Raw genomic sequence first — 26,917 nt, forward strand, 5'->3', positions numbered from 1 at the left:
TAAAAAGATTTAAACTGAGGCGACAAATTTCTAATCTTTGGTAATACCATTCAGGCTGCAAGATTAAAGGATAGAAAGGGGGACCCAAGAGCAGGTGGCTACGACTAGGTGGGGAGAGAACTGAGATGTGCTGTGTGCTAGGTGACAGCTGCCTGCACGTGCCTGATCCGTGGGGAGCCCCGCGGGACAGGGGGAGTAGATCCACAGGTATTCAGGATAGGGCTCAGAGGAGGCAGTGGAGGGAGAGGGAGAGGAAGGGTGAGGGTGGTAACTAGGGCGATGGGAGGAGGGTTTCGAGGAAAGTTCAAGATGCACTGAGTTAGGACAGCTGTGAATGTGGCAATCGCAGCAAGCACTCAATCAATGTCTGCCAAGTAAACATCCGTGGGCATGGGGGCCTCCAGCCGGGCCTGGACCTCCCTCGGCCTAAGCGGGAGAGCCAGGCTGGGGAGGCATCTGGGAATGGCGGCAGAGGCACTGCTGACGGTAGGAGACCAGGAGAGGGCAGTATCTGAGACAGACATGCTCACGCCCGCCGGACAGAGACTAATGGACAGACACGCCCACGGATGCACGTGAACCAGCCCTCTGTGAAGCCGCGGCTTCTTATCACACCTAGGTAACAGACACATGTGCACACACGCTGCTTCTGCTCTTTCTGGCTTCCCACTGAGCCCTGGGCGGGTGTGGCTGCCCTGTGCCCGAATGCACCACGCCTGGGGAGGGCCTGGGAGTCTGGGGACAGGTGGCCGCCCTGGAGTCCTGAGCGCAATACTCACCTCTTGAACAGGAGGATGGCGATGACAATGAGGATGATGAGGATGACTGCCAGGACGGGGCCTGTCACCCACAGCATCTCGGGCTCCTCCTGCTGCTGGGCTGGCGCCACCTGGACCACAATCTCATCGGAGTAGGGGCTGGCGGCATAGCGCTTCTGTGGCCCAGTGGGGGAACAGCACGGGCGGTGAGCTCGGTGTGAGATCTCCCACCCGCTGCCCACCAAACCTCGAGAGAGGGCTCTGGGGCTGGGCCTGGTCTCCCGGACCTAAGAGCCTGGTCAGCTGACTGGGTCCCTAGGATAGACTAGGCCTGGCTTTCTGGATCCTAGAGGCTGGTGTCTTACGATCTCTTATGTAGGTCTGGGGTTTCTGGGGCTGCCTCACGCCTGGGATCTCAGGGTGTTTTGAGCCTGGCCTGGTCTGGGGTCAGGCCTGGGGTCTCGGGGTGCTGGGGGCCCAGGTGCTCAGGCAGACCTGGTCCACGGGCTCCTTCAGGGAGGCGAGCACAAAGCACTGGTAGCTCAGGTCCGGGGACAGGGGCCGGTTGTAGAAGCCCTGGTAGCTCTTCTTGTCCCCCAGGGTGAAGGTCTCAGGGAGCACGTCCACCTGAGCAGCCACGTAAGGCTTTAGCCGCTCTGTCTGCCGCCGCCGCCGCCGCCGCCGCTCCCCGCTGCCGCCCTGTTCGATGGCCTCCAGGAGCTGTCAGAGCAGAGCACAGTCACACCGGCCCTGGAGCACGTGTCCCTGGGCCGAGACCAGGGCTCACCGTCTGTGTAAGGGGCCCGAGCCTGCCCGGCCTGCTTTCCTCGCAGAAAAATGCTGGACACCGGATACGGCAAGGCCACTCCTTCCCGCCAACCCAGTAATAGCAGTGCCGCTCCTTCCCTCTGGGTAACCTGCCTCTGCCGGTTCCACGCTGCTAGGACAGGACGAGGCTCCCAAAGGCCCTGGGGGCTCCACTCTAGACCCTGGAGACCCTCTAGAGCAGTGGTTCTCAACCTGTGGGTCGCGACCCCTTTGGCGGTCGAACGACCCTTTCACAGGGGTCGCCTAAGACCATCCTGCATATCAGATATTTACATTACGATTCATAGCAGTAGCAACATTACAGTTATGAAGTAGCAACGGAAATAACTTTATGGTTGGGTCACAACAGGAGGAACTGTATTTAAAGGGCCAGAAGGTTGAGAACCACTGCTCTAGAGCCTACAGAACTCAAGGTTCTCTAGACCCACAGAGATGTTTCTGCCTTCTCCCACTCCAGGGATCCTTGGCAAACTCCTCCAGGGAATCCTCCATAAGCCAGTTCTAGAACTCCTGGGAACCATCTCAGAGTCCCTCTTCCCCGGAGGGGCCTGGCTGCCAACAAGAGCAACCAGAGAGTGATTCCCATTTAGGGGAGCCACTGGGGCCACAGCTAACCACTGCCACGGGGCTGTCGTAGCGCTGCCCTGCCCCAGCCCGCACCTCGTCCAGCTCCAGCTCCTCAGGGGTGCTCCACCTTGCCGTCAGCATGCTCCCGCCCACACGGTCAATGGGCACCACCACGATGTAGAACCACCTGGGCGGGCAGAGCAGGAAACAGGTCTGTCATTGTCCCTGCCCACGTCACCGGCCCTGTCCTCCTGCCCAAGGCCTCGTCCGCACACCTGATGAGGGAGGGGTCCTGCACGTGGGGCATGGAGAGGGTGAAGCGGCCGTCCTCCATGTAGGCAGAGGCGGGCTCCGGCTTGTGCGGCAGGAGGTCAGGGGCTGTGCGGATGGACACAAGGTGCTGCAGGCCCCCGGCGCTGCTGCCCCGGTTCATCAGCACGAACGAGTACTCCGTGTTTGGCTGCAGGTCTGCGATCAGCTTCCGCATCGAGTGCCCATCCACCTCCACACTCTGCCCGTTGTACAGAATCTGCGGGGAAAGGGGGGAGGGGCGCCCCGTCACAGGCCTGCAGGATGGAGCTCGTGCGTGCACACCGGACCAGGGTCCTGCGCCACACACGCATACACGTGCCCACAACGGACTGGAATTGTGGCCGTGCCGTCCCGCATGCAGGCTGGGCTGGCTGTGGCCCTCACCCACCTTGAAGGGTACAGCCGACTTGTAGGAGTCAGGAACCTCCCAGCTGAGCAGCACAGACGTCTTCATTGCGGCTGCCACATGGAAGTTCTTGGCAAACACTGTGGAACATATAAGCAGGGAGTCAGTGCTGCTGTGGTCACGGGGGTGGAGTGAATGGGCCTGAAAGGTTCCCAGCCAGGAAGAGACACTCACTGAGGTGCAGGGGTTAGGAACAGTTGCAGAGAACCAGGTACCCCACTCCCAGCCGGCTTCAAATCACACAGCTCAGCCCCCAGGCCCAGCTCTTCCACCCCGTGAGCACCGAGCTGGCAGACGCCACAGCACCCATGGCCAGGATCTCCAAGAGTGCTTGGGTCAAAGCTGGCGCTCACAGGCACCAGGTCAGAGTGGCCACCGGTCAGTGGGCTTTGGTCATGAGAAGCATGTAGCCAAACACCAGAGACAGTGCAGCACGTCCATTAAGAGGTCAGTGGGTTGTGGCCCCAAGAGATTAGTGTGGCATACCCAAGAATGGTGATACAGTCAAGAGAGATCAGTGGGTCAAGGTCACAAGAGACTGGACAGTCACACAGCAGAGGTCAGGAGGTCAAGACAGCAGAGGTCAGAGGTCACACACGGAGAATGCAGTGCCCATCTGCTAGAGGTTAGTGGTCATGGCCATGAGAGACTGGAGGGTCACAGAGCAGAGGCCGGTGGACCAGTGGCCAGAAGTCAGCGGTCAAAAGCAGCAGAGTTCCCCAGGAGCAGCGACGTGCCCGCAGCACACACCTTGCTCCATGGGCATGGTCCGGGACTGGATGCTGGGGCTGAGTGGGCCGGCGCCTTTGCTGGTATGTGCGCGGACCTTGATGTCGTAAGTGGTGTCTGGCTTGAGGCCGGAGAGAGTCAGGCGCGTGTCGGCAGTGGTGTTCTGCAGCTCCTGCTGGCTGTTGATGTCGTGGTAAACCACGGTGTAGCTGGTGATGTGCCCGTTCTGTTCCGCCAGCACTGGGGGGTCCCAGGCCAGTTCCGTGGTGGAGGTAGTCAGCCCTATCACGTGCAGGTTTTGTGGGAAGCCGCTGGGCACGTCCTCGGGGGTCATGATCTCCTTCTTGAACTCCTCACCTAGGCCGGCCCGGTTCTTGGCGGCAAGCCGAAAGATGTAGGTGGCCCCCTTGTGCAGGCCAGTGACCGTAAAGTGCTGGTCATCCTTGCCAAAATCTATGGTGTTGGGCCTTGTCTCGTCAGCCCGGTAGTACTGCAGCCGGTAGCCCAGCAGCTCGCCAGGCAGCTCCTTGGGTGGGTTCCACTGGAGCAGGGCAGTGTTCATGGCTGTGGTGCTGACCATCATGGTGGGCCGGCCTGGGACTGAACAACCACGCACTGGGCTCTGGCACTGCCCTCCTCGCAGCCCCTCCCTCAGCTGTCCAGGACCCCTTACTCACCTGCCCCCGTCGTCATGACAATTTTGGGCTTGCTTCGGGCACCGTCTCCTTTGGTGGTGTAGGCAGCGACAGTAATGGAGTAGGTGGTCTCGGGGGTCAGGCCGCTGATGGTGGTTTCCTAAGGGAGGAGGAGGAGCCCATGCCCATCACAGGAGAGCAAGGAGAGGCCAGACCAGGCCAGCCACCTCAGGCTCTTAGCCGGTGGGGCGTCCCCAGGCTCAGAGGGCCGGAGGTCCTGGGAGGGTGCTGTGCAATGCTGGCCTCTGCTAGAGGCGGGACCAGGCAGGTGGGATGTGTGCCCAGGAGGACCCCGCCCATCCCAGGATCCGCACGCCTGGGGCAGACAGCTCGTTCTTCCTTTCAGACAAGAACAAAGGGCCACACTGTTCTTTCACTCCATTGTACTGTGAATAACACCTCGTGAGGTCTGTGCACACATGACACACAGGGCCTCGCACGCACACAGCACCTTGCATGGCTCCTAGCACACACACCCATGCACACCCACAGAGCAAGGTAGAGGAATGGACCAAAGTATCACCCTGCAGGATCAAGTCAGGACCCCAATCTGACCCCCATCGAGGCACTGGCTCCACAAACACCTTATGCCCTGCAATGCCTCCTGAGACAGGGAGGAGAGACAAGGACAGGGAACCCCCACACTGGGGAATGCACTAACCCATCAGTCCAATGATGCCTGAGAAGTCAGCCAAGGCACTGTCCTCCCTGCCGCGGCAGGCCCTGCCCATATGCCCTTGTCCAGCCAAGGCATCATTTTCGGACACGTTGAGAAACCATGGGAGACCAAGCCACGCCACACAGAGGGAAGAAGGGAGGGACCAACGTGCACTGGGAACAGAGCTGTCACCACCAGCCCTGGTGTCCCTCCAGCTCTGAGCCTTGGATGGGTCACTGCAGCCACCACCAAACCCCTGCAGGCCCCCTCCTGTCCCAGCTGGAGGGTCTCCCAGGGCCGGGACTCCAGAATGCACCGATGATGGAACCGGGCTCCCCGGATCCCCCTCCCAGCCTGGGCCCAGAGCAGGTGACTTTTCATTCCAGGGATCAATAAGGCCTAACAATCAGGATTGGATTTAACTCCATCCCCGTCTGGCCAGAGCAGTGGCCAGGCCCTGGTCAATCACAAACATTGGCCAGAAATTGCTGCTCAACAGGCGAGAAGAAAGGATTAGAGGCAAGGCCAATGGCGGCTCAGCTCGGGGCTCCTGTCTAGATGCCTATTTTCTCCAGATGTGGCTGGTGCCCTGTGGATCTTGGCGGCTCAGGCTGGGAGGAAAGGCGGAAGAGAGGGAGTGACCCAAGAGCCCAGCCTGACCCAGGTTTCGCCCGCATTCGCACACCTGTTACTTACATAGTCCTCGGACTCCTCTGGCTGCCACTGACCGCGGGAGAGGGAGAGAAAGGGAGACAGGATGTGAAAGACTTTGGCCTGGAGAGAGTCTGGCCCAGGGAGGGCAGATGGAGGACATGGGCCTCAGACGTGCCCATGAGGGCAGCACCCCAAAACAACTCTCTACCTGAAGATCCCAGCCCCTGCCTCATGAGCCCAACTGTGTGTGTCAGGGCTGAGGAGGAGAGGGCTCCAGGTTACTGAGGGATCAGAGAGCGCACCTGAAGGTTCTTTGAGGGCCAGGCCGCCCGACATGGGGGTGGGCAGGACAGCTCAGGTAGCTGGGAGGGAAGACACCACGGGATGAGCAGGGAGGGTGGCTGCACAACCTGGTTTGCCCGGGACAGGCTTGGCCTACGCTTGTCGCCATGGTATGATTACTGACTCGCAAAAGTATCCTTTTACCTTCAAAAGTATCCCGGTTGGGACAACAGATTATACAGTCATCCTAGGCAGGAGGACTGTCCTGGGGACACTGAGAGCTGCACCATGGCTAGGGGTGGAGCCCGGGGCAGGCCGGACAGCAAGTTGAGAGTGTGAATGCCAAACTCAGAGCCGGGGCCCTGCCCCACAGGCACGGGGGAGGCACTCAAGACCCCTGTTCCTCCCTGGGATGCCCAAGATCTCATCAAAGTAGGGAGGCATGCGTCAGGGCTGCAGTGTTGCTATTTCTTGGTGCATTCTTCTTTAGTTCATGATGCAGTAGGTGTTAGGCTGGACAGGTGGAGGAAGTAACGTCTCCATCCTGCAATCCTATGGCACTGGAGTGCTGGGGATTGGCAGGTGCACAGCACAGCACAGCACAGCGCAGGGAAACGGTCTGTGACATCTCCAAGAGGGAGGTACCACGGGTCCTCCAGCCCAGCCATCCTCACAGTGCTGGTCTGGCCTCTGCGCACTGTGCCCAGTTCCTTCTGTTCTGGGAAGCTCTGCTGGAAAGGCCTTGCAAGGAGAGTGGGACAGGATATGGGGGGAGGCCACTGGCAGACCCCTACCAGCCATGGCTGGGCCCACCTCTGCTCTAGGCTCCCTGCCTGATGGGAGGCACGCACCGTGCAAGGCAGGCCTGGGCAGGGAGGTTCTCACGGGGCACCTCTCCTGAGTTGGAGGCAGAGTGAGAGAGAGGAAGGGAAATACAAAGCAAGTGGAGCAAGATAACGAGGAAGGAGAACAGGAAGGGATCAGAGGAAAGGAGAGAGAAGAGAATGAAACAGACAGAAGCACAGTGAGAAGGAGAAACGGAAACAAAGGAGAGAGACCACAAGAAAGGGACAGAAGGACACAGGGAGGTATAGTCAGAGACCATGAGAAACAGAGACAAACCTGAGACATACACAGAAGCAGCCTGGTCTGGCTACACACTCTCAGGAGCACATACCCCATGGTTCTTTCAGAATGGATTGGGGGCCCTGAGCCTAGCAGATGGTGCTGCTGAGTGAAGGACAGGCTGTGGTGTCCTTGACAGACCACTCAGGGGACAGCTGGGCCCTGTGGCCAGACTGGGGACCAGGCCCCATCTGCTCTCCTACTGGCTCAGAGCAGAATGACCCAGTCCCACGGGGGCTTCCCTGGAGCCTGAGCTCATGCTTAACCCCCCACCCCCACCCAGGTCACAGGATGCTTGAGGCCAAGAGGGCAATGTCCCTCCTCCTACAGCCCAGCTCCCTTTAAACCACCTCGGACCAGAAGGGGGCACCCGAAGAGGCTTCTCCAGAACCCCACTGGCTGCAGCTGTGTGCTGGCCCCTAGGGCGGGAGGGGCTGGAGAGAGCCCATTCCCGGGATGTTTCTGGGTGGGTGTGTCCGCTGAGGCTCCAGGAGGAGCCCTCAACCTGCCCCAGGAATGCGGCGGGTACACATGCCTGCCTCCTCCACCCCCTTGTTCTCTGAGGGGAGGAAGAGGGTATCTCCTGGGGAAAAAGGAATCTTGTTCAGAGGGCTGAGCCCAGCGGGAGGCATGAAGGCCCCTGTCTATGTGGGTGAGACCGCCAGTAAGCACAGAGCAGGGCAAGTGCTTGCACCTCCGATCCCAGCCCAGGTAGGGTGGGAAGCTGGATGGGGAGGGTGCATGGTTCTGGAGGGAATCAGGGCTCCTTTCCTGAGGGCTGGCTCCCTGAAGGCCCGGATTCTAGATGGGGAGATGCTGAGAGCACACCACGCCAGATGTTGGGAGGGGGCTTGCAATAGCAATCACAGCCCTTTCCCCGGGACTCCAGAGACTTGGCTTCTTATCCAAGCCCAGCCACCTACTTACTGGGAATTCTGGGCCATCACACCCCCTCCCAGGACCCCAGGTTCTTCATCTGAACAGCAACCCAGTGCTGAGGATACCCCAGGGACCTCACCCCCAGCTCAGGGGCAGAATCATCACCCCCCAGGACAGAATACAGAGGGAGATGTGAGGCTCGCTGGCAGGCCCAGCTCTTGAGAGTAAGCATAAGGGACTGAGCCATCCTCCTGGGGGCCTGGCACAGATGAACATCCCAGCTTGGCCATTCACAGAACGCGGCAATGGCCAAGGGCCAAGCTGGGGGAGAAGACTGCCCAGGAGGGCTTTCCCGGCCCTTGTGGGAGCAGTAGCTGGCCAGCTCAGCACTGTCTAGGAGGAAGGTATATCTCGAAAGCCTTGCCTCATGTGACAGCGAAGGTTCACAGGAGGACTTGGAGGTCGGAAGCCCAGGTAGCCGTGACAACGGAGGCCTGGGTCTGTGGAGACAGAGCTATTTAGTGCTGGTGCTGGGGGCTGAGCCACAGAGGTGCCTGCCAGGCCAGGACTGGCACCGGGCGGAGGGGGCTGGCAGGGCCTATTTCTGGAACCTAGCCCTAACCTCCTGGTCTCAGTGCCACCGTCCCTCTGGGAGCAGGCAGGGGAGGGAGTAAACCTGGGCTCCAGAGAGGAAGCCGGCGTGTTGGTCTCGCCCACCATCTCCCAGGGGCGTACCTGGGCCTCAGCCAGCATGACATCCTGGATGATGGGTGGGCCACGGGGCTCGCCATTCTCCAGCCGCACATAGGTGACCTGGTAGCCTCGGATCTGGCCGTGCTGCTTGCTGGGGACCGGCAGCTTCCAGGAGACGTGCACGGCGGTGGAGTTCAGCGGCTCCACCTCCACCTTCCGTGGGGGCCCACTGGGCACTGGGGATCAGGGAGACAAGGAAGTCAGTCCTGGAGGTATGGGTCCTGGCTCGGGTGGGCACAGCACACCCCAGGGCCTTGCCCTTGCACCTCCTGCCCCAGGAGAGGCCCTGATATAACTTCCTCAGACTGCCTGTCATGGAGAGGAACACGGAGGGCTCCCTCTGCCGGGCAGCGGGGAGGACCCAGGACCCTGTGACCCCTCTGGCTCAGGGCCACCTCACTCGGGGAGAGGTCTTTGATGACCCCAAAGTCAGCACAGCCTGTTGTATCTCCTCCTGGGCCCCATGTCATGCCAATGTCCAGGCCAGGTGGAGTCTCCCTGATTGTGTTTTGAGTGTCTCTGGCACCCATCTTCCTGGTCCTCATCTCTCAAATCTGAGAGGAGGGGAGCTACTTCTTCCATCTTAGCCTTTTAAGGCTCTGGCTGCCCTGGAAATAGCCCTGAAGGCTGGGATTTGGGTATAGGCTATCCCCTAACAGGCTATCCCATAAGCTACATCTCCCCGGTTTTGGCCAGTAAGCCTACACCAGGAAGAGGAGTCCTGGGCCCGTGAGAGACAAAGGCCCCGGCGGCAGGCCTCCCTCCCGCCCGTCCCCCGGTGTCGCTGCCTACCGTCCTCGTTGGTGCGCACCAGCACCGGGCTGCTCTCGGGGCCGGGGCCCACGTCCGTGTGCGCCCGCACCCACACCCGGTACTCCGTCCACTTCTCCAGGCCCACCAGGTCCCAGCTGGAGTGTTCGCGGCTGATGCCGTTCACCACCTGCCGCCGGCGGTCCTCGCCGTCCACCGCCTCGTAGGCCACCGAGTATTGGGTGATAACACCGTTGCGGCTGTCGGCCGGCGGTGGGACCCAACTTACCCGGACTGTGGTGGAGCCCGTGCTCACACAGGTCACCTTCTGGGGAGGGGCGGAGGGGGCTGGGGAAGACAAATGGGGGGAAGCAGGCAGATGGAGGGGGGTCACAGGCACGGTGACAAGTCACAGAGGAGGGGAACTCACCCAGGAAGGTCATTCCCTGAGGGGCAATGGCTATCCGAGGGCCCCCCAGGCAGACTACAGCCACTGCTGCCAGACAGCCTGGCTACCCCTGGACCATAGGCATGTGCACGCCAGCTGTCTCTCTCTCTCACACACACACAAACGGTATCTCCCACACATACATATGGTGTCTCTCACACAGTGCCTCACACATATGGTGTCTCGCCCAAAACACACACAGCATCAGGCACACACAAGCACGGGGCCATGACACCCCCACCCCGAGCACGCAACTGCACACAGCTCTTCTCTTCTGAGGACAAGAGGCTGCAATGGCCCTTCTGGAACAAGGATGCCCCTGGCCTGTGCCTGCCTGGACAGGGGTCTGTGCCGGAGCCACAGGTGACAAAGACAGGAGGCCAGATGCAAAGGAGGCCAATGGCCCCGGGTAGTTTGGAGATAAAGTACCTGAGAAAGGTGCTCTCTCAATGGGGGTCAGGAGGCAGGTCGGTGCCTTCCTTGCTCCCAGTGACACTTCCAGACCCTATTCCCACTCAGGACTGCTGCCGCCCCATGGGCTTCTTGCATCTCAGGTGCTGCCACCACCCCTGCCCACGTGACTTCACAGCCTCCGCACTCCAAGGCTTGCTCCTCCCCAGCACTGCTGTGCTCATGCCCTGGATAATGCCGTGACCGACCGGGAACAGCCCTACCTCCCAAACCGTGGCTCCAACGCTCCCTCGCAGGCCTCACCTCTTTCCCAGCCCAGCTGCTCAAGGCCCCCAGCACTGTGCCTGCTCTGTACCCCCTGGAGACCTCTGCCTATTGACTGGCATCCTTACTGTCCTTAGCATTCAGCCTGAACACTGAAGTCCTCCGTCTTACCAACACCCCAACTCCCTCGCCCCCTTCCTGTCTCCCTTCCTGTCCCATGTTCCTGCCCGGCCTGCCCCTGAGCTCTGAATAAACCCAACTCTCCACCTTCTCTACAGCAGCACTGGGGCGGGAGAGCCAACTGGCCAGTCAGGGTGGCATCCTCTGATCCCGTCCCCATGGCCTCGCCTGGGCCCTCCACGCTGCCTGACAGCCTGTTTCCTGTCCACCTCACTCTGCCATGTGACACAGAGTAGTTTCAACCTCCTCCATGCTCCTCAAACCTCCGGCTCCCATGACCCCCCTCCCTCAGCACCTGACCCTCTCTCCTACTCCGCAGAGAAAACCAGCTTCCCCAAAGCAGCTCCATCCACCCCTTGCTGCCACATCCACCAACAAACTGCATTCTCTCCTTTCCTCCCCTTCCTGCCCGAGGCCAATCACTCCCAGCACCTGGGCTCTGCCCCTGCCCCTCCGGAGCCTCCCATTCCCCTTTCCCCTCCAGCAGCATTTAAATATGCTTAAGACTTCCCCATTTGCCCTGACTGATTTGGCTCAGTGGATAGAGCGTCGGCCTGCGGACTGAAGGGTCCCGGTTCGATTCTGGTCGGGGGCACGTGCCTGGGTTTCGGGCACATCCCCGGTGGGGGGCGTGCAGGGGGCAGCTGAATCGATGTTTCTCTCTCATCGATGTTTCTAGTTCTGTATCCCTCCCCCTTCCTCTCTGTAAAAAATCAATAAAATATATTTAAAAAAAAAAGAAAGACTTCCCCATCAGAAAAGACAGGCCCCGTCCTCAGCCCCATGTCCCACCAGCTACAGGGGTCCCCTTCCTCCCGACTAAACATCGACGTCTGAGCTTTCCGTCTCTGTCCTTACTGCCCGTCTTGCCTTGTGAAATCCAATAGGCGTCAGTCCCTCAAACCACCAAAATTCTCTTCCAGACCCATTCCTCCCCGTTCCTCTGGTCCTGACCTCTCAGCAGCAACACCTGGCCTGCTTCTTGAAACTCTCTTCTTCCACCTCCAACCCCCTTTCTCTTGGACCTCCTCCCACCTCCGGCCATCCTCCTCAGGGCCCTCCATCTCCACCCGGGCTCCGGCAGCCTGCCAAGCGGATGGAGAATATTATCTGGAGCTTGAGTGCTTGCTTCTGTCCCACTGCCTACCCTCAGGAGAGCTCCCACCCTCCTCCCAGGTCTATACATCAGAAACAGAGGCTTCACCTGACGTTTCCCACTCAGCCCCCAGACTCATCCATCACCAGATCCTGGTCAGTCAGCATCCCAGACAGCCCGCACAGCCACTGCCAACACCTCACCTGAGCCGCCGTCTTTTGCCAACAGCCGCACAGCCTCCTCACTCCTCACTGGTCCCTGGCATCCTGTCAGGCAACTCTACCCGTTCGCATGCAGCAGCCAGTCAGCCAGCACTCCCACCTGTCTTCTGTCCCCGTGGTCTGGCTGCTGCTCCAGCCACATTGGCCTGCTGCTTGCCCCTGACCACAACCAAACACCAACCTCCTTTAGGCCCTGGCACCTGCTGACCCCCTGCCCGGAGCCCTCCCTGAACCCGCAGACCAGATGAGGTTCTTCCCGTCCCACCATCTCTCCACTGTCTCTCCTCCACAGCACTTTACACAAATGTAATTAAAAGCTCATTTGGATAATTGCAGGTTTAACAGCAGACTAGGATTCCCGTGGGCAGAGGCTGTGCCAGGGTCGTGTTGCCAGACCTGCACTGTGTATGGGGCCTGGCGCCCAGCAGGAGCACAAGAGGTGCTTGTGGAACGAATCCATGAGCATCACGTCACACGTGGCTCCCTGACATCTCTGGCACATTTGAGTAGTCGCTGTGACACGGACCTCTCACAGATGCCGCTGTGCTTTAAGGTTATCACACACGCTTCCTGTCCCAATGCCACGGTCCCATCCAGCCACATACCCACAGCACTGCCATCACCCAGAGCCTGTGGACAGTGGCCTGCTGTAGCCGTGGTTCCATGGTGTGTCATCAGGAGAGCTGCAGAGACCCACAGACAGGGTCAGGGGTCAGATACCCAGAGACACACTTGCTGGGTCCCAATCCTAAGAACAGCTTTACAGACCCAATCACAGGGGCACAGACTCACTGACACACACCTGCAGGACTGCGGTCAGGTGGTCAGATGGGGTAACACGCACGCTCACGGAATCAGTCGCACTCATGTCGCACTCATGCGGGAGTACAGCAATACACACGCCACAAAGTTATCACAAACAGCCTCGCGGTTGGTTCCACACAGATGGCCACGTGATCGCAGTGCAGGCACATGGACACGCTCAGTCACGTGGTCCCATTCTTACAGGTGTGCCCTGTGTGCAATTGGCTTGGCATGACTGCATGGCCCACACATACTCATGGTGGGGGCATGAGGGCAGGAATATGGGTGAGGAGATGAAATGTGGGGATACAGGGAGGGAGATGGCTGGTCTGGCCACAGCGAGTGTAGTGGTCCCACCACTGAGGACTGCCTACCCAGCTGGTGTGACCAATGCAGAGGCGGGTGGAGGAAGGAGATGAGTCACAGACACAGAACTTACCTGGGTCGGGCGAGGGGGCGTGGTAGGGGCAGAAGTCAGGCAGGAAGCAATGAGTGCAGTAGCCGCCTGGACACAGACTAGAGGGCACTTACCTGTCCCTCTCTATGAAGCCCAGACCAGAGTCCAGTCCAGGGCCCAGCTGACCTGACCGCCTGCCTGGTCAAGGGGGAGGGTGTGTGTGTGTGTGTGTCCCAGCCCAGCTGCAGCACGCAGCAGTCTCAGAGGACACTTACTGGACTGTGCCGTGCGGGCCTCAATGGTGGGGGTGAAGACGCCCAACCCCATCTCAGAACGGGCGGCCAGCTGGAAGTGGTACAGCGTGTCGGGCTTCAAGTCCTCTAGGGTGTAGGAGGAGGTAGGATCGAAGGTCACCTTGTGCTGGAAGAGCAGGGAGCACTCACTGACCGCTCTGACCTCCACGGTCACTCAGAGGCTGTTCCCCAACATGGGTGCAGCTGACCCCTCTGGAGCCAGTGTGGCTCCGGTGCTGGCTCCATGCCACATGGCCACCTGGACCACACAAGGGCCACGTGGGCAGGGGAACACCTGGGACATGTAGCCCCAGGGGAAACTTAGGGCTCTGCCAGTGTCACGTGAGCCACACAGCCCGGGACACTCAAGGACAGACCTAATGACTTTGCCCCCAGAACAGGGTGACAAAGACTAAGAACCATAAAGGCCTCATAAGCCACAGAGCCCCAAGGAGGACCCCAGGGGTTACACAAATCTAGAAAGGCCTGCCCGGGTAAGCCCACCACAGACCTCCAGGGACCAGAAGCCCTTCTCCCTCCTCCTGTCCTTGCGAGGCGCTCACCTGCTGGCCTTCATCCTCTGCTGCCCAGTACACCAGCTCATACTTGATGATCCGCTCCTGCGGGGGCAGCAGCCATGAGAGCTGGATCCTGGTGTCGGACTCCACCTCGGCCTGGAAGTCCGTGGGCTGGGCAGGCACTGCAACACCCCATGCCAGGCACCATCAGCCACACTGGTCCCCCCGAGGGCAGGGCACCCGGGGAAGGAGCAGGGGAAGGCAGATCTGTACCCCCCACACCCTTATCCTGCATTCCAAGGGACCATGCATGTGTGGAATACAGGCCCTCATCCTCCCTGAACCCCAAGTACACAGTCTGTGGAAGAAGGTGCCACCACAGCCTTGCCCACCCCCAACCCTTACTCTGCCAGAGCCTTCCAGCCAGCGTGCTGCCCCACCTACCTCCTTGCTGTGTCTTGACCTGGATGGTGGGGCTGGGGGGGCCATCGCCCACAGCGGTGAAGGCCAGTACGCGCAGGCTGTAGGTGATGCCAGGCAGCAGGCTGCCCACAGTGGTGAGGAGCCCCTCGTCTGTGTTGTGCTTATGCCAGGCGCTCAGGGGGCGGCGGGAGTCAGGAGTATAGTAGACGCGGTACCCCCGCACGAGGCCATTGGGCTCCTCAGGCGGCTCCCACTGCACCAGCATGGTGCTGGCACTCAGCATGCGCGCCTGCACACGGCGCGGTGGGCTGGAGGGCGCCTGCTCTCCCGTCCGCGCCCGAACTGCTTCACTCGGTGGCCCTCGCCCGATGCTGTTCACCGCCAGCACACGGAAGGCGTATTCTGAAAAGGGGCTGAGGCCGCCAATGCTGTAGCGAGTAGTGGCCACACCGTCCACCTCCTGGAAGGGGCCCTCGGTGCCCGATGCACGGTATTGAATGCCATAGTAGGACACGGGCTCTGAGTTCCCAGAGTCCCAGGTGAGGGTGACACTGGTGGCCGTTGTCTCTGTCACCATAAGGTCAATTGGAGGGTTCGGCAAAGCTGGGGACAAAGTGGGAGGTTCAGGGTTACCCGAGGTCATGACCTCAGGGGCCAACCCTGCTCTTGGGGGTCATCGAACCAAAGTGTAGTTGACCCCCACAGCCCACCCTGAAGAACGGCCTGGAATGTCTGCAGTGACCTCAGAGGGCACCCAGCGGGGATGGTGCCGTCAGTGCGTCCAGGGGCCTTGGGTCCTCTGGTGTTGAGGCGCGTCACTTCCGGGACTCCCTGGATCCTCACATCAGCCCCTGTGACTCCTCTGACAATCAGACCCAGGGTCCCATGCAGATGGGAGGCACACAGGCTGGGGGGTAGGGACCTGCTTCTGCAGCTGGCCTGGGCTCACCTGTTGGTCCCTGTGTATAACAGGCTGGGAGGGGGAGATCTTTCCTCAGGGAGTAGCCCTGGGCGTTAGAAAAAGTGATGGGCTGTTGGCCCCACAGGCCCAGTGACTTGGCTGACATTAAAGATAGAGAAGTTCCAGGTGCACCATCAACATTCAACAAATTATTACTGTGTGTCAGGCACTAGGCTAGGGCCAAGGGCACGTGTCACACAGACAGGTCCCTGCTTTCATGGAGTTTAAGTTCCAGTGCGAGAGCCGCAATCAACACGTTGAGGATGACGCTGGTATGTGCAAGGACAGGAGAGAGCCAGGTGCTCGATGGGGAAAAAATCCAGGGAATCTCCTTAGATGGGGTGACCAGGGAAGGTCTCACAGAGCTAAGACCCAGGGAGCAAGATGGAGCCAGCGACGGCCAGGGCTGGGTGAGGAGCCCGGAGCGTCGGCGTGGGGTGGGCAGCAGCGAGGAGGCTGCAGTGGGGATCCCTGGTCTTCATCCTAAAAGCCATGGGGAGACACTGGAAGGCTTTCTCCCTTTCTTCAAAGGGAGCGGCACGATCCTGTTGTACATGCTACACGGATCACTCAAGCTGCAGAAGGGAGGGGGAGGACCAGAGGGGCAGAGTGGAGGCCGGGCGCGACGAGGGGTCTGTTATACATGAGAGCCTGTTCCAGGGCTCCCGGGAGCCAACATCCTCCTTGGCTATTTATCTTACTTCACATCCTTCTTGCTGAGAGGCTGGGAAACCCAAGTCTGGCCCTTCGCAGGGTTAGAAGGGCGTGCTGTGGAGTCAGACCTCCCAGGGTTCAAGTGGCTGCTCCATTATTACTCTGTGGACCCTGCATCTCCGTTTCTTCACTTGTCAAAGCGGATGATGAGAGTATCTACCCCCCAGGGTGGCACTGAGACTGAATAATGTAATCTGTACTTCCCAGCCTGGCGTCCGCCCTCAGGACTCAGGACCGGTTAGCTATTATTATTAAGACTATTAACAAAACCCCTCCGTCCACTATTGAGGGCCAGGGGGACCCCAGGGCCGATGCACCCCGGAGAGAGCAATGACTTGGCCTGGCCCGGCCCCGCAGCAGCCATGCACCCTGGCACTCACCTTTCACCGTGACCTGGGCCACGGCCTCAATCATACCCAGCGAGGAGATGGCCACACAGGTGTAGTTGGCGGAACGCACGACATTGTTGAGCTCGAGCACGTTGCGGCCAACTGGCATCTCGTCTTCCTTGGTGAGTTCCTCGGCCCCCATCATCCACTTCACGTAGGGCATGGGTGCGCCCACTGCGACGCACGTCAGGTTCACGCTGCCGCCCGGCATCACCTCCTGGTTAGTGGGAGGGATGGAGAAACGAGGAGCCACACGGCGCACTGCGGGAGGAGGAGAGAGGCGCTCACAGGCTGGGCAGGAGACGCAGGAGGATGGAAGGGCAGGGGCCCCTCATCCAGGCAGCCCCTCTTGTCAGAGCCAATCCCACCTCAGAGATAGGAGGGGCGGAGTCCCTGGGCCCTGGCTTAGCACCTCCCACCCCACTTTCAGGCTAGAAGCAGCACCTACACTCAGGGACTGTCTGGAACACGAGAGATTCCGCAACCAAGCTCTCATTTTACAGCCTAGGAAACTGAGGCCCAGAAGAGTCCATCTGCCCAGGGCCATACAGGGACTCAGCGCAAAGGCCAGGTCTACTCAAGGCCACAATCCAGGTCACCTTCCAGTGCGGGCCCCTACCTGCTCCTGACCCCCGCCCCCCAAGGGTCTCCAGAGGGGCGAGTGGGGCACTAGTGAGAGAAGTCCAGGCACCCGAAGGTAGAGGGCCTGGAGCACGGCTGGAGCAGGGCAGAGGGGCAGCCTGGGAGTGACACGGCCACCTTCTCTGGAGTCACTGCCTCTACCTCCAAGCCCAAGGGGAAGAGACGAAGGTAGTGGCATGCCACCTGCTGGGACCTCAGCCACGCTCAAGGCACAGCCGAGGAACCCAATGGGAGGGGCTGCCCCTCAGGAGGGCCTGGGCAGGGGCAAAGGGTCGGGTAGGGCCAGGGACGTGGTCCACGGGCAGGATGGGCATGATGATGGCAGTAACATGATGAGGGTGCCGAGCAGACGGCTTTCCACGCCAATGAACAGGACCTCAAGGGGGAGGGTGGCTGTGTCTGGCCACAACCTCCAGCCTTGGGCTCTGCAGATCAGAAGCTGCTCTGAGCTTCTCAGTCCAAGGTGCAGCCCAGTGACCTCCCCGCCCCCAAACGGCAAGCTTGGCACAGACATTAGGAACATGCAGAGGGGAAGGCAGGCAAGACCTAGCCATGGGCAGGCATGCTTGGCACGCAGACGGGTCATGCAGCTGGTGGCAGAGGCTAGGGTGTGTCCTTCCTGGGCACCCCTGCAGACAGGGCTGGAGAAGGCAGGCAGCAAGGCTAAATGACCAGAGGGCACCACTGAGAGTGCGGGTCTCAGAGGACCCTTGCTGGGGAGCCCGGGCATGCGAGACCATGGTGCCCCACCAGGAGCACCCCCACTATGGGTTTCAGGCTCTGCTGCTTGCATAGCCTAGAGCCACAGAATCAGAGCTGGAAACAAATGCAGAGACCACCCGGTCCAACCTCTGACTTTCCTGCACAGGGTCAAGCTGCGGCCCAGGGACCAGATACCCAGTAAGTAGATCACCGTGCCCTATTGCCACCTAAAATATCTTTCAGACCCACTAATTTCCCTCCAAATCCACAGCAACTGGTATCCCAAGGTCTAAGCCACCACCATCTCTCCCTGGATTGCTGCCTCGGGTTCCTCATTGTTCTCCTGCCTTGTCATCCCCCAGGCCCCCTCCCATAATTGGCCCTCCAACCAACAGTTGGCACAAATCTGCTCACATCACTTCCCCGTTAAAAAAACTCCTGCATGGGTCCCCAATGACTCCTCAGCCCAGATTAACAGAACCCTACCTTACCCAGCCCCGGCCTCACCTCCATCTACACCACCTCACTCTGAGGCCTCCAGACAGAACAGAAACACTGCCAGTCGCCTGAGCGGGCCAGGAGTGACCAATGTCACGGGCTTGCTCATTTCCCTGTGCCCCCAGGCTCACTGGGGTCTCAGCATGTCTCACAGACATATACCATTCTACCTTCTAGAACTGGCATCCTCATTTCCTTCAGGGGAACCAACCCGTTCTTGCCATATGGGGTATGTGACCCAGACCTGGCTAACAACATGCAGCCTTTAGACTTTTGCAAAAATGATTAGAAGAGCGAACTTCCTTCTCTACTGTGGTGGCTAAGCTTAGGGGACCGGGGACCATCTTTCACAGGATGAGAGGACCTGCTTGTGAACTAACGGAGGGGAGCAGAGCTAAGAGACAAGGCAGGTAAATGCCCACCCAAACGTTCAATGCCTGGATCCAGTCCTGCCTGACGCCAAATCTACTTCTACATTTTTCTGTCTGGTAAGGCTAGCGAGTTTCCTTGTTTTGATTAAGCTCATATAAGTGGGTTTCTGCCATCTGTCCTAAAGCTGGGAGTCTACACCGAATGACAGCAGCAGGTCGCAGGAAGAGCAGGTCTGTGTGGCAGAGAACAGGCGGACCCCGGAGCTTGGCTGGCAAGAGGAAGCCACGACCCAGCTCCCTTTGCGCACGCTCCACAGATGGCACAAAGGTGAGGTCAGGAGGCATGGAAAGGAGCAGTGGGCAGCTGGTGGTGCGGGCACCCCTTGCCCTCTGGAGCTAGGCCTGAGGAGCAGGCCAGGGGAGCAGAGGCGCAGGCAGGTCTGTGTGCAGGCCAGGCCCAGGCCTGTAGAGGGTCCAGGGTCCAGGGTCAAGCACAGCACAGGGGACAGTTTTAACTGACCAAATCTTCTCTACTCTCAGCCAGGGGCTGCCTCATCTCCTCTTCGCTCATGCATTTCAGGGAAGGGAGACCGCTCTTGAGCACCTGCTCTGTGCCAAAGGTTTCCATGGCTATCACCTTCCAATTACAGACAAGGGGACTGGCTTAAGGCTGATATGTTAGCCCCAGCTGGCTTTCTCAGTGGTTAGAGCCTCGGCCCTCGCCAGTCAAGGGTGCATACCTCGGTTGCAGGCTCGATTCCTGACCCTCTCCCCCACCCCCCACCCCTACACTCCCACCCTTCCTCCTCCCTTTCTTCCATTCTCTCCAATCATCAGTTGGAAAACATCCTCGGGTGAGGATTTTTAAAAAGTCTGATACTTTAGTGACAGACTTAAAGTCTGATACTTTAAGTCGGTCTGCCTGGTGGAAAATGCATGCCCATCTGAGCCCAGGCTGACAGGGCTGAAAAGAGACACCTGGTGACTCCAGAGAGAAGCTTCTGAAGCGTGTTGGTTTCTGGGTTAGCCAAGGCTCTCCAGGCGGCACATGGGTGGGACGTAGAGAGCCTGTGCCACGTGCGAGCTCTCGGCTGCAAGCCTGACCCCAGTCAGTGGCAGAATCTTGGGGTCTGGTCCGATCCCTGACCATAAGAACAAAGAGCCCCAGGAAAAGGAAGTAGGTCCTTGATCAACAAATCCTGGGTTCCAACCTAAGCAGCATGGAAAGCTGACTGGACTTTACCCCCCACGTCCCCGGAGGACAAGGTATTCTGTTCCACTGTCACCCCTCGCAGCCGGCAAGGGCCTCCGGCCCAGACGCTCCTGGGTGTGCGAACCTTGACGCTTCCACAAGGACACTGCGCTTCAGCCACATGGCAAGAGAGGCGAGAGACAACCTGCTGGGGTCGCCGGTGCCCGTGGGGCCGTGCATCCTGGACCTGCTTGGACAACCATCCCCATTCCCACAGCCCAGAGGGGCTGGCGCCTCACTACAGCAGCCCCGCTGTCATTCCTCCTGCTCTCAGGCACGAGGCCTCCAAAAGGAACAGGACTCACCCTGGACTCAGTCTATTGACAGAAGCGACAGCAGGGAAGGAAAACCCAGAGCTGGGAAAATGCACTCAGGGTCTAATCCTGAGCTCCAACAACGCCGGTCCCTTACTGTTCCCCGTGCATCCTGAGTGCTGACATTTACAGACAGTTTCCAAAACAGGGCCCTGCCATTTCTGGATTATATTTCAGCTCTAACTTTTAAGTCTAATTATTTGCGCTGACAACCCCTCTAATGGGGCGGGGCGGCGCCCCGAGACACCAGCATTCAGTGGAGTGACAGCCTAATAGCAGGGGGAGGCCGCCCCGCAATCTGCATTCACGCGCGGAAATTTCTCTGATGAAAATAACACAACATTAAGGAGGGGATAAAGGGGCAGGATCCACTGTATCAAGATAAAATAACTCTTTAATAAATAACCTTGTGGCTGCCGCAGAGCAGTAATTAAATGCCGGCACACTCGGCGCAGTTTTAAGTAAAGCTGGAAAAATGTAAGATGTAATTATCAGCGCCAAACAAATTACCAGCCCAGCAAATCCCCCCGGAATATTTAGAAACTCACTTCTGCCTTCCTGTTAAATATTTGTGTCCGTGCTTATTTTTGGTGGGACCACGGAGGGGGAGGGGGAGGGGGAGGGACCAGGGACCAGGAGGGCGGGGGAGAGGGGCGTATAGGGAGGCGGCTGCAGGCTGCACTGTCTCTGCTGATGGCTGTTTTCTGACTGCACGGGCAGATCGCCCGGTCAGCGAAATGGTGTAACCCAAATGCCCCAGAGCTCAGGAGTGCATACGGCTGGACGCTCAGGGCTGATATCTGAGCTGAGGCTGCAGCCCTCCTCTCAACTGGCTCCCTCTCCCTCATGGAGGAAACTCAAGCCACAGAGATGATTCCGAGGGGACCAGGTGGCCCAGCTCAGCTCCTTGGGGCTCAGCCCAAAGCCCCGTGGACAGGTGGGCCTCCTCTACCACTCAGACCACGGGGCCCAGAAAGAACCGCCAGCTCCTGCGGGTGGGCTGAGAACAGCCCATGTGGGTCTGCTCTGGGAAGGGCTGGAGCGGAGTCTCCAGGAAGCCCTTTCCAACCTGTGGCTGGGACAGGGCCTCTTCAGGGCTCCCAAGCGGGCCTCTGAGTTGCAGTAGATCGTTCAAGGTGTGACCCAGCGTGGGGCTGAGGAATGGGAGCTGTCTGGCAGACTCGGGCAGAGAGAGGGGCCTGGGGCAGGTGGGAAGCTTTTCGTTTGGATCTGGCCAGAGAGGAAAGAGACAAGAGTGTAGGAGACATCCTCGCGGAGCCATGATACCACCTACCATGTGCCACCCATGTGGGTGTTACGGGCATCTAGTGGGCCTGAGACAGCCACGGACTCTAAGCTCAGGAGGCACACCAGGGCTGTTGCTCTACTGAGCCCTGCTGGGGCCAGGACAAGGCACACGCTGCAGGACTTCTGTCCTGTGCTGCATGATTTTGAGGGGGTGAGCTCCTTCCAGATGAGCCTTTTCCCTTTGTCTTCCCAGGGGTTTCAGCTGAGCTCAGGCAAACGTGGAGTTAAGTGACTGGAAGGCCCACAGGTCCACATAGAGCACCTCGGCTCATAACTCCCACAACCACACCTGAATTTCACCTGGAACAGACAGCTGGCCTAGCCCGGGCACAAAGGTGAAGTGCAGCTTCGTGCCATGCACCAGACTCGCCCAACCCTGTAGGGTAGCCCAACTAAAGGAACATGCAGACACAAGGTTTATCAGGGACCCAAGCAGCAGGAACATGCGGGGCAGGGGGACCTGCCCACCCACCCCTGGTCCTGCCCGCCTGTCGGCCCAAACAACAGACAGCAGAGCCCGACTGGCGGGCAGGCCAGGCTGGAGCGAGCCCAAGGGAGCTGGCCGTGCCCGCTGGTCCCTACAGACGGGAGCATCCCATCGACGGGAGAACTGTAGATGGATAAGAAGTGAAAAGGACCAACCTTCTCGCTGATCTGAGAGATGAGAGTTTGGGTTGATGGCAGAGTGCGATGAGGATGAGGAGGGAATAAAAAAAAGACAAGGAGAAACACAGAGAGAGTAAAAACAGGCCAACCTTCATCTGCCCACACAGCACGGAAACGAGACAAGACTCTTGTGCCCCACGCACACGCACGTGCACACAGGTGCGCGCGGACCACGCCGCTCACGAAAGACTCAGGACTCATGGAGGACACAGTGGACAGGGCTGAGTCCCCTGGCAGGGGCTGGGACGCCAAGGGCGGGACCGGGAGGGGTGGAAGTGGGGCACAGAACGGCCCCCATGCCTCACACACACCCCATGGCTTGGACAGACCCAGAGAGCTGGGCTCTGGAGTCAGGGCCCACCCAGCCCACAAACCCAGGAAGCACACGAGCCACCAGAATCCCGCCACCTCGAGGAAGCCCCACGCTGCCCGGCACTAGTGTGAGGAGCTGGTCTGGGCACCTGTGGGGAGAAAGGCTGTGAAGACATCGCCCTGTTTAGAGACCGTTGTGACCTAGTGGCCAGCTCCCTGCAGAGAAGGGGAAAGTCAAGGGCAGGTAGGGCAGGCTCTGCAGAGGGCGTGGCCTTGCCCTGGCTCCTGGCAGCTGTACGTCCTGAGAGCTGGAGGAGAGAAACACTGTGGATGGAAGGAGAGAGTGAGTCACTCGGGGAAATCAGACGGTGAGGGAGAGAGGCCGGCCCACCAGGCATGCCTGGGCCCGAGAGACTGTGGGTGGCGCTGCGGGCAACTATGAGCCAAGTCAGAGTAACTGGATGACGCATCCTTCCCCCACCGGTGCTATCCTGACAGCAGCAGTGGCTACTGACTGCCAAGCATTTCCTGCGTGCCTGGCGACACGCCGGGAACTTTACACTCGCTGTCCCATTAAATGCAGCAACCGCAGGGCCTCAGAGAGGCAGTGGGAGCCCAGAGAGTCTGGGGGAGAAGAGGCAGGATGTGAGGTAGACACGGAAGCCAAATCGGAGGAGGAGACATGCCCTCGAGCTGAGTGGACCAGAGATGGATGGAGATGACTGCCCATGGGAGGCCGTCCATGGGGCGCCGTTCTCACCCGCAGGGGTTCCCCCGGGCAACACGGGGCGAGGTCTGGAGACGTTCTGAATTGTCATGACGAGGGGCTATCATGGGCATCTAGGGGGCCTGAGATGCCGCTGAACACCTGACGACATTGCACAGGACAGCCCCACACAACTGAGGGTGATCCAGCCCGAACCGTCAATAGTGCCCAAGCTGAGAAACCCTGGGATGGAGTCACACCGATGTGGGTGCTGAGGTTTAGGTACTGATGGCTGGTGCCCCCGGCCTGGAGGGTTACAGGTAGCCGCTCTGCTGGGAGGAGGGGGCGAGTGGATGCAGACCAGCAGGCAGGCCAGCACTGGGGCTCAGGACACAGAGCTGGTGGCTAGCACAACGGGAGCTGCCCTGGAGGAGCTGGGGCAGAGAGCAGGGGCTGTGCCAGGACTGAGATGAGGGTGGGAGAGAGACGGGAGGAAGGACCTGAGGAGCAGGGCTGTCCAGGTGTCTGAAGTCCGGAAGGGAGGGCCTGTCCCGGGGCCGTAGAGCAGGCCGCTCCCGGCAAAGCAGGGCAAGCGCAGGTTCAGGTGGGGCCTGGGGACAGAGACTTAGGACTGGCCCTGAGATACCAGAGCTCACAGGAATGCGTGTGTGACAGAGAGAGGCAGAGGCAACCAAAGCCAGGTTGAAACAGCCTGTTTTAGGGTCCCACGCCAAATGAGGCTAGAACTAAAGGACCCCCCATGCCCTGCCCCAAAGGCTTGTGGCAGTGGGCCAAGAAGGCAATTCCAAAAGACCTGGTGGGGGGAGGGGTGGGGAATGGGCCATGGCAAGAGCCAGTCAGGGTCCTGCCGGAGTCCAGCACGGATGGACAGCGGGGGCCCTGCAGACAGGGAAGCTCCAAGGGGCTGAGGGTCAGGACTCGCTGGTCAGCGCTCAAGCTGCTGGCTGGGGCAGTCACGCTCAGGTCATCTCCAAAGAGACCCACTGCCCTTTCTCAGGGCTGAGGCCAGTGTGATGGTGACTTCAGAGAAAGCTGCCCCCTCCCCACCCCGATGGCAATGCAGGGTCCATCCACCGTGGGTCTGGGTCCCCTCCTGCCTTTGTACAGCCTCTGGCAGCTCTGCCCCAAGAAATGCTTGGTCAGGACCACCGAGCATGTGGAAAGGTCCAGGTAGGAGGAGAGAGGTCTTCTACAAGGAAGGTTCTGTCCAGCTGCTCGTCTCTCAGAGGGGACTTGTCAGGCCCCTGCATGCCTGCCAGAAGCTCCATCTGGAGCAGTGTAGGGGGAAGGCTGTGCAATTTACAACCCTCCTCTTGGCCTGTTGGGTGGCTGGTGCTCTAGGTCTCCCTGCTCTGATGCCGTTCCTTAAGGCAGGTCCTGGGATGGCTCAGGTGAGCCTCAAGGAGCAGCACACCTGACAAGGGGGCCAGTGCGGACCTCCCGTCCCACGCCAACTCCAATGAAGCATGATATGCCCATCACCGAATGGGCTGGCAGCCCGTAGCCTGTCAGTAACCGGTGCCCTGACATGAGCAGCCCTTCCGTAAGGACACAGGTGGTCTTTGCCCTGTCTGACCTTGTGACCCCAAAGAGTGGGTCAGGCTACTGCCATCGCCCCCACCCCGTGCCTGGCCCTGGGTGGATAGGTGGACAGCCCTTGTGAGGCTGCACTGAGCACTTGGTGTGCTGAAACCATCACCGTGAGGAAGCCCCATCCACTTTCCTTTACAAGTCCCGAGGGAGCTGGTTTCACTTTTAATGCTGCCCATCTGTGCAGGAGGCTAAAGGAGGGGACGGTGGAAGAGACGAGGGATTCCCAGGGCCCCTCCTGGGCATAAATGCACACCAGATTCAGCATGTTCAGAGGAAGCAGCAGGTGGCCAGCTTAATTGCCCAAGGGCTGTGAGCACAGCAGAAACTGGACACTCCAAACAGTCCCCAGGCCTATCCGCTGGGTATCTGGACTTGGGAAAATGCACAAGCCACTCAGTCCCAGCAAGAAACACCTGGAACATGGTGATCACCTGCAGGGCTGCCTCAGCCTGACCCCCTACAAAAAGGTCCTGGTTGGTAACAGTACAGCTGGCTTCCCCTCCAGGAAGGCCCCAGGCACACCTGGCCAGAGGGTAGGCACACCTGGCCTGGAGCCCACCCTGAATGGGGGAAAGGGAGAAGGGCAGACTCTAGGAAGACTAGGCAGGTGTGCACGTTTACACACTAATGTGTGTGGCTGCACACACTCATACACACACACACACACACACACACACACACACACAGACACATCTGCTCGGAAGGCTCTGGACTCCCATGGGGCTCTGGGCCCATGTGCAGGACCTATAAGAGATACAAATGCTTCCAAGAGCAGCTGCTTCCCAAAGGGCCTGCAGGGAAGAAAGGCCGAGTGGTGGTGGCCACTGTGAGCTTGTTCAGTGGGCGCTGCTGCTGCTGCTATGACAGCTGCAGAAAGAGGCGGGAAGGAGGAGACGGGGCTCGGCAGCCCCCATGTGTCCACAGCCAGCAGGGGCAGCTCAGCTCCTTGGAGACAGGGCCCGCGCTGCAACGCCCGAGTCCTTACCTCGCACATACAGGTTGGCGGGGGCCGAGTAGCGTGTGCCTGCAGAGTTGGTCGCCACACACTCGTACTTGCCTTGGTCTGACTCCTCGCTGCTCTCAATCTGCAAGGCACCTGTGGGGACATAAAGACAAGGTTCAGGCCTGGGACACGGGGAGGAGTCTTGACAGCATTTGTGGCTTGTGTTGATCCGATGCTGCAGACATCGGGGCCACACCCCAAAGTCAGTGCTGCTTCCAGGAAGCTCTCCCTGACTAGCCCAGTGGCTCCTGGCTGGAACCAAGGGTTGTAGTCTGAAGCACAATCCTGCCCCACCCATCGGCTCTGCCAGGGGCTCTACTGCCAGCCACTGAGTGTCCACTACCCTCCGGCCAATACTGAAGCCTGTCTGCCAGGGAGCATCCCCATTAATGCTCCCGGCTGTGCCAGGCCACGCAGCCAGGCGTGGGAGGGAACAGCCTGCAGACCTGCTGGCCTAGGATGTGCAAGCATGCAATGCCCTCACCGGGCAAGAGCCTGGGAACCCGCCACCCACCAGAATCCCACAGGAAGGAAGGGGCTTGCCCTGAGGGCCTGGTGTCCAGCTGCTTCTGCTCACAGCACCCATCCTCCCCTCCCACCCCTCCCTCCCACTGGCCCCACCCATTCCGGCTCCTCTCCTCAGCCTGGTCCCACTAAAGTGCTTCGACCCACCACGGCTCCTGCATAATTCAGGAGGCTAATGGAGGCTGCAGCTCCCACCCGGGCCGGCGCCCTGAGGGGCTGCTCTGGCCGCAGACGGACAGACAGGAGCCAGGATTGGGGGGGCAGTTGAAAAGGACTCTCACAGAGGGTGGAGGAAACTTGGGCTTGGGGCCCATCCCGGTAGGTCCAGGTGGAGGAGCCCAACACAAGGGTGGTGGTGGGAGAGTGAAACCACATGACTTGGCCACTCCCCCAGTCCTGGCAATAAACACTTGAAAAAGCTGCCCGTGAGAGCCCACTGGGCAAACTGTCTGACGGTAACTCCCTGAGGCACAGGCAACACCGCTTCCC

The 26,917-nt window shown here is 59.7% G+C and overlaps 1 protein-coding gene across 1 annotated transcript in view; it reads right to left on the minus strand.

Moving 5' to 3' along the window:
- Nucleotides 1-26,917, minus strand: part of PTPRF (protein tyrosine phosphatase, receptor type F) — an 82,398-nt gene that overhangs the window by 14,708 nt on the left and 40,773 nt on the right. The window contains exons 7-21 of the mRNA XM_023752810.1: nucleotides 25,886-25,996; nucleotides 16,507-16,776; nucleotides 14,473-15,054; nucleotides 14,074-14,210; nucleotides 13,493-13,637; nucleotides 9,439-9,744; nucleotides 8,629-8,822; nucleotides 5,650-5,676; nucleotides 4,278-4,395; nucleotides 3,622-4,200; nucleotides 2,854-2,951; nucleotides 2,429-2,682; nucleotides 2,247-2,340; nucleotides 1,254-1,478; nucleotides 778-934 (exon numbers count right to left, since the gene is read on the minus strand). Coding sequence (XP_023608578.1) covers nucleotides 778-934; nucleotides 1,254-1,478; nucleotides 2,247-2,340; nucleotides 2,429-2,682; nucleotides 2,854-2,951; nucleotides 3,622-4,200; nucleotides 4,278-4,395; nucleotides 5,650-5,676; nucleotides 8,629-8,822; nucleotides 9,439-9,744; nucleotides 13,493-13,637; nucleotides 14,074-14,210; nucleotides 14,473-15,054; nucleotides 16,507-16,776; nucleotides 25,886-25,996 — 3,297 coding nt within the window. The remainder of the gene's footprint in view (nucleotides 1-777; nucleotides 935-1,253; nucleotides 1,479-2,246; nucleotides 2,341-2,428; nucleotides 2,683-2,853; nucleotides 2,952-3,621; nucleotides 4,201-4,277; nucleotides 4,396-5,649; nucleotides 5,677-8,628; nucleotides 8,823-9,438; nucleotides 9,745-13,492; nucleotides 13,638-14,073; nucleotides 14,211-14,472; nucleotides 15,055-16,506; nucleotides 16,777-25,885; nucleotides 25,997-26,917) is intronic.

Source organism: Myotis lucifugus, unplaced genomic scaffold (assembly GCF_000147115.1).
Source record: "Myotis lucifugus unplaced genomic scaffold, Myoluc2.0 scaffold_37, whole genome shotgun sequence".
Classification (NCBI taxonomy): Eukaryota; Metazoa; Chordata; class Mammalia; order Chiroptera; family Vespertilionidae; genus Myotis; species Myotis lucifugus.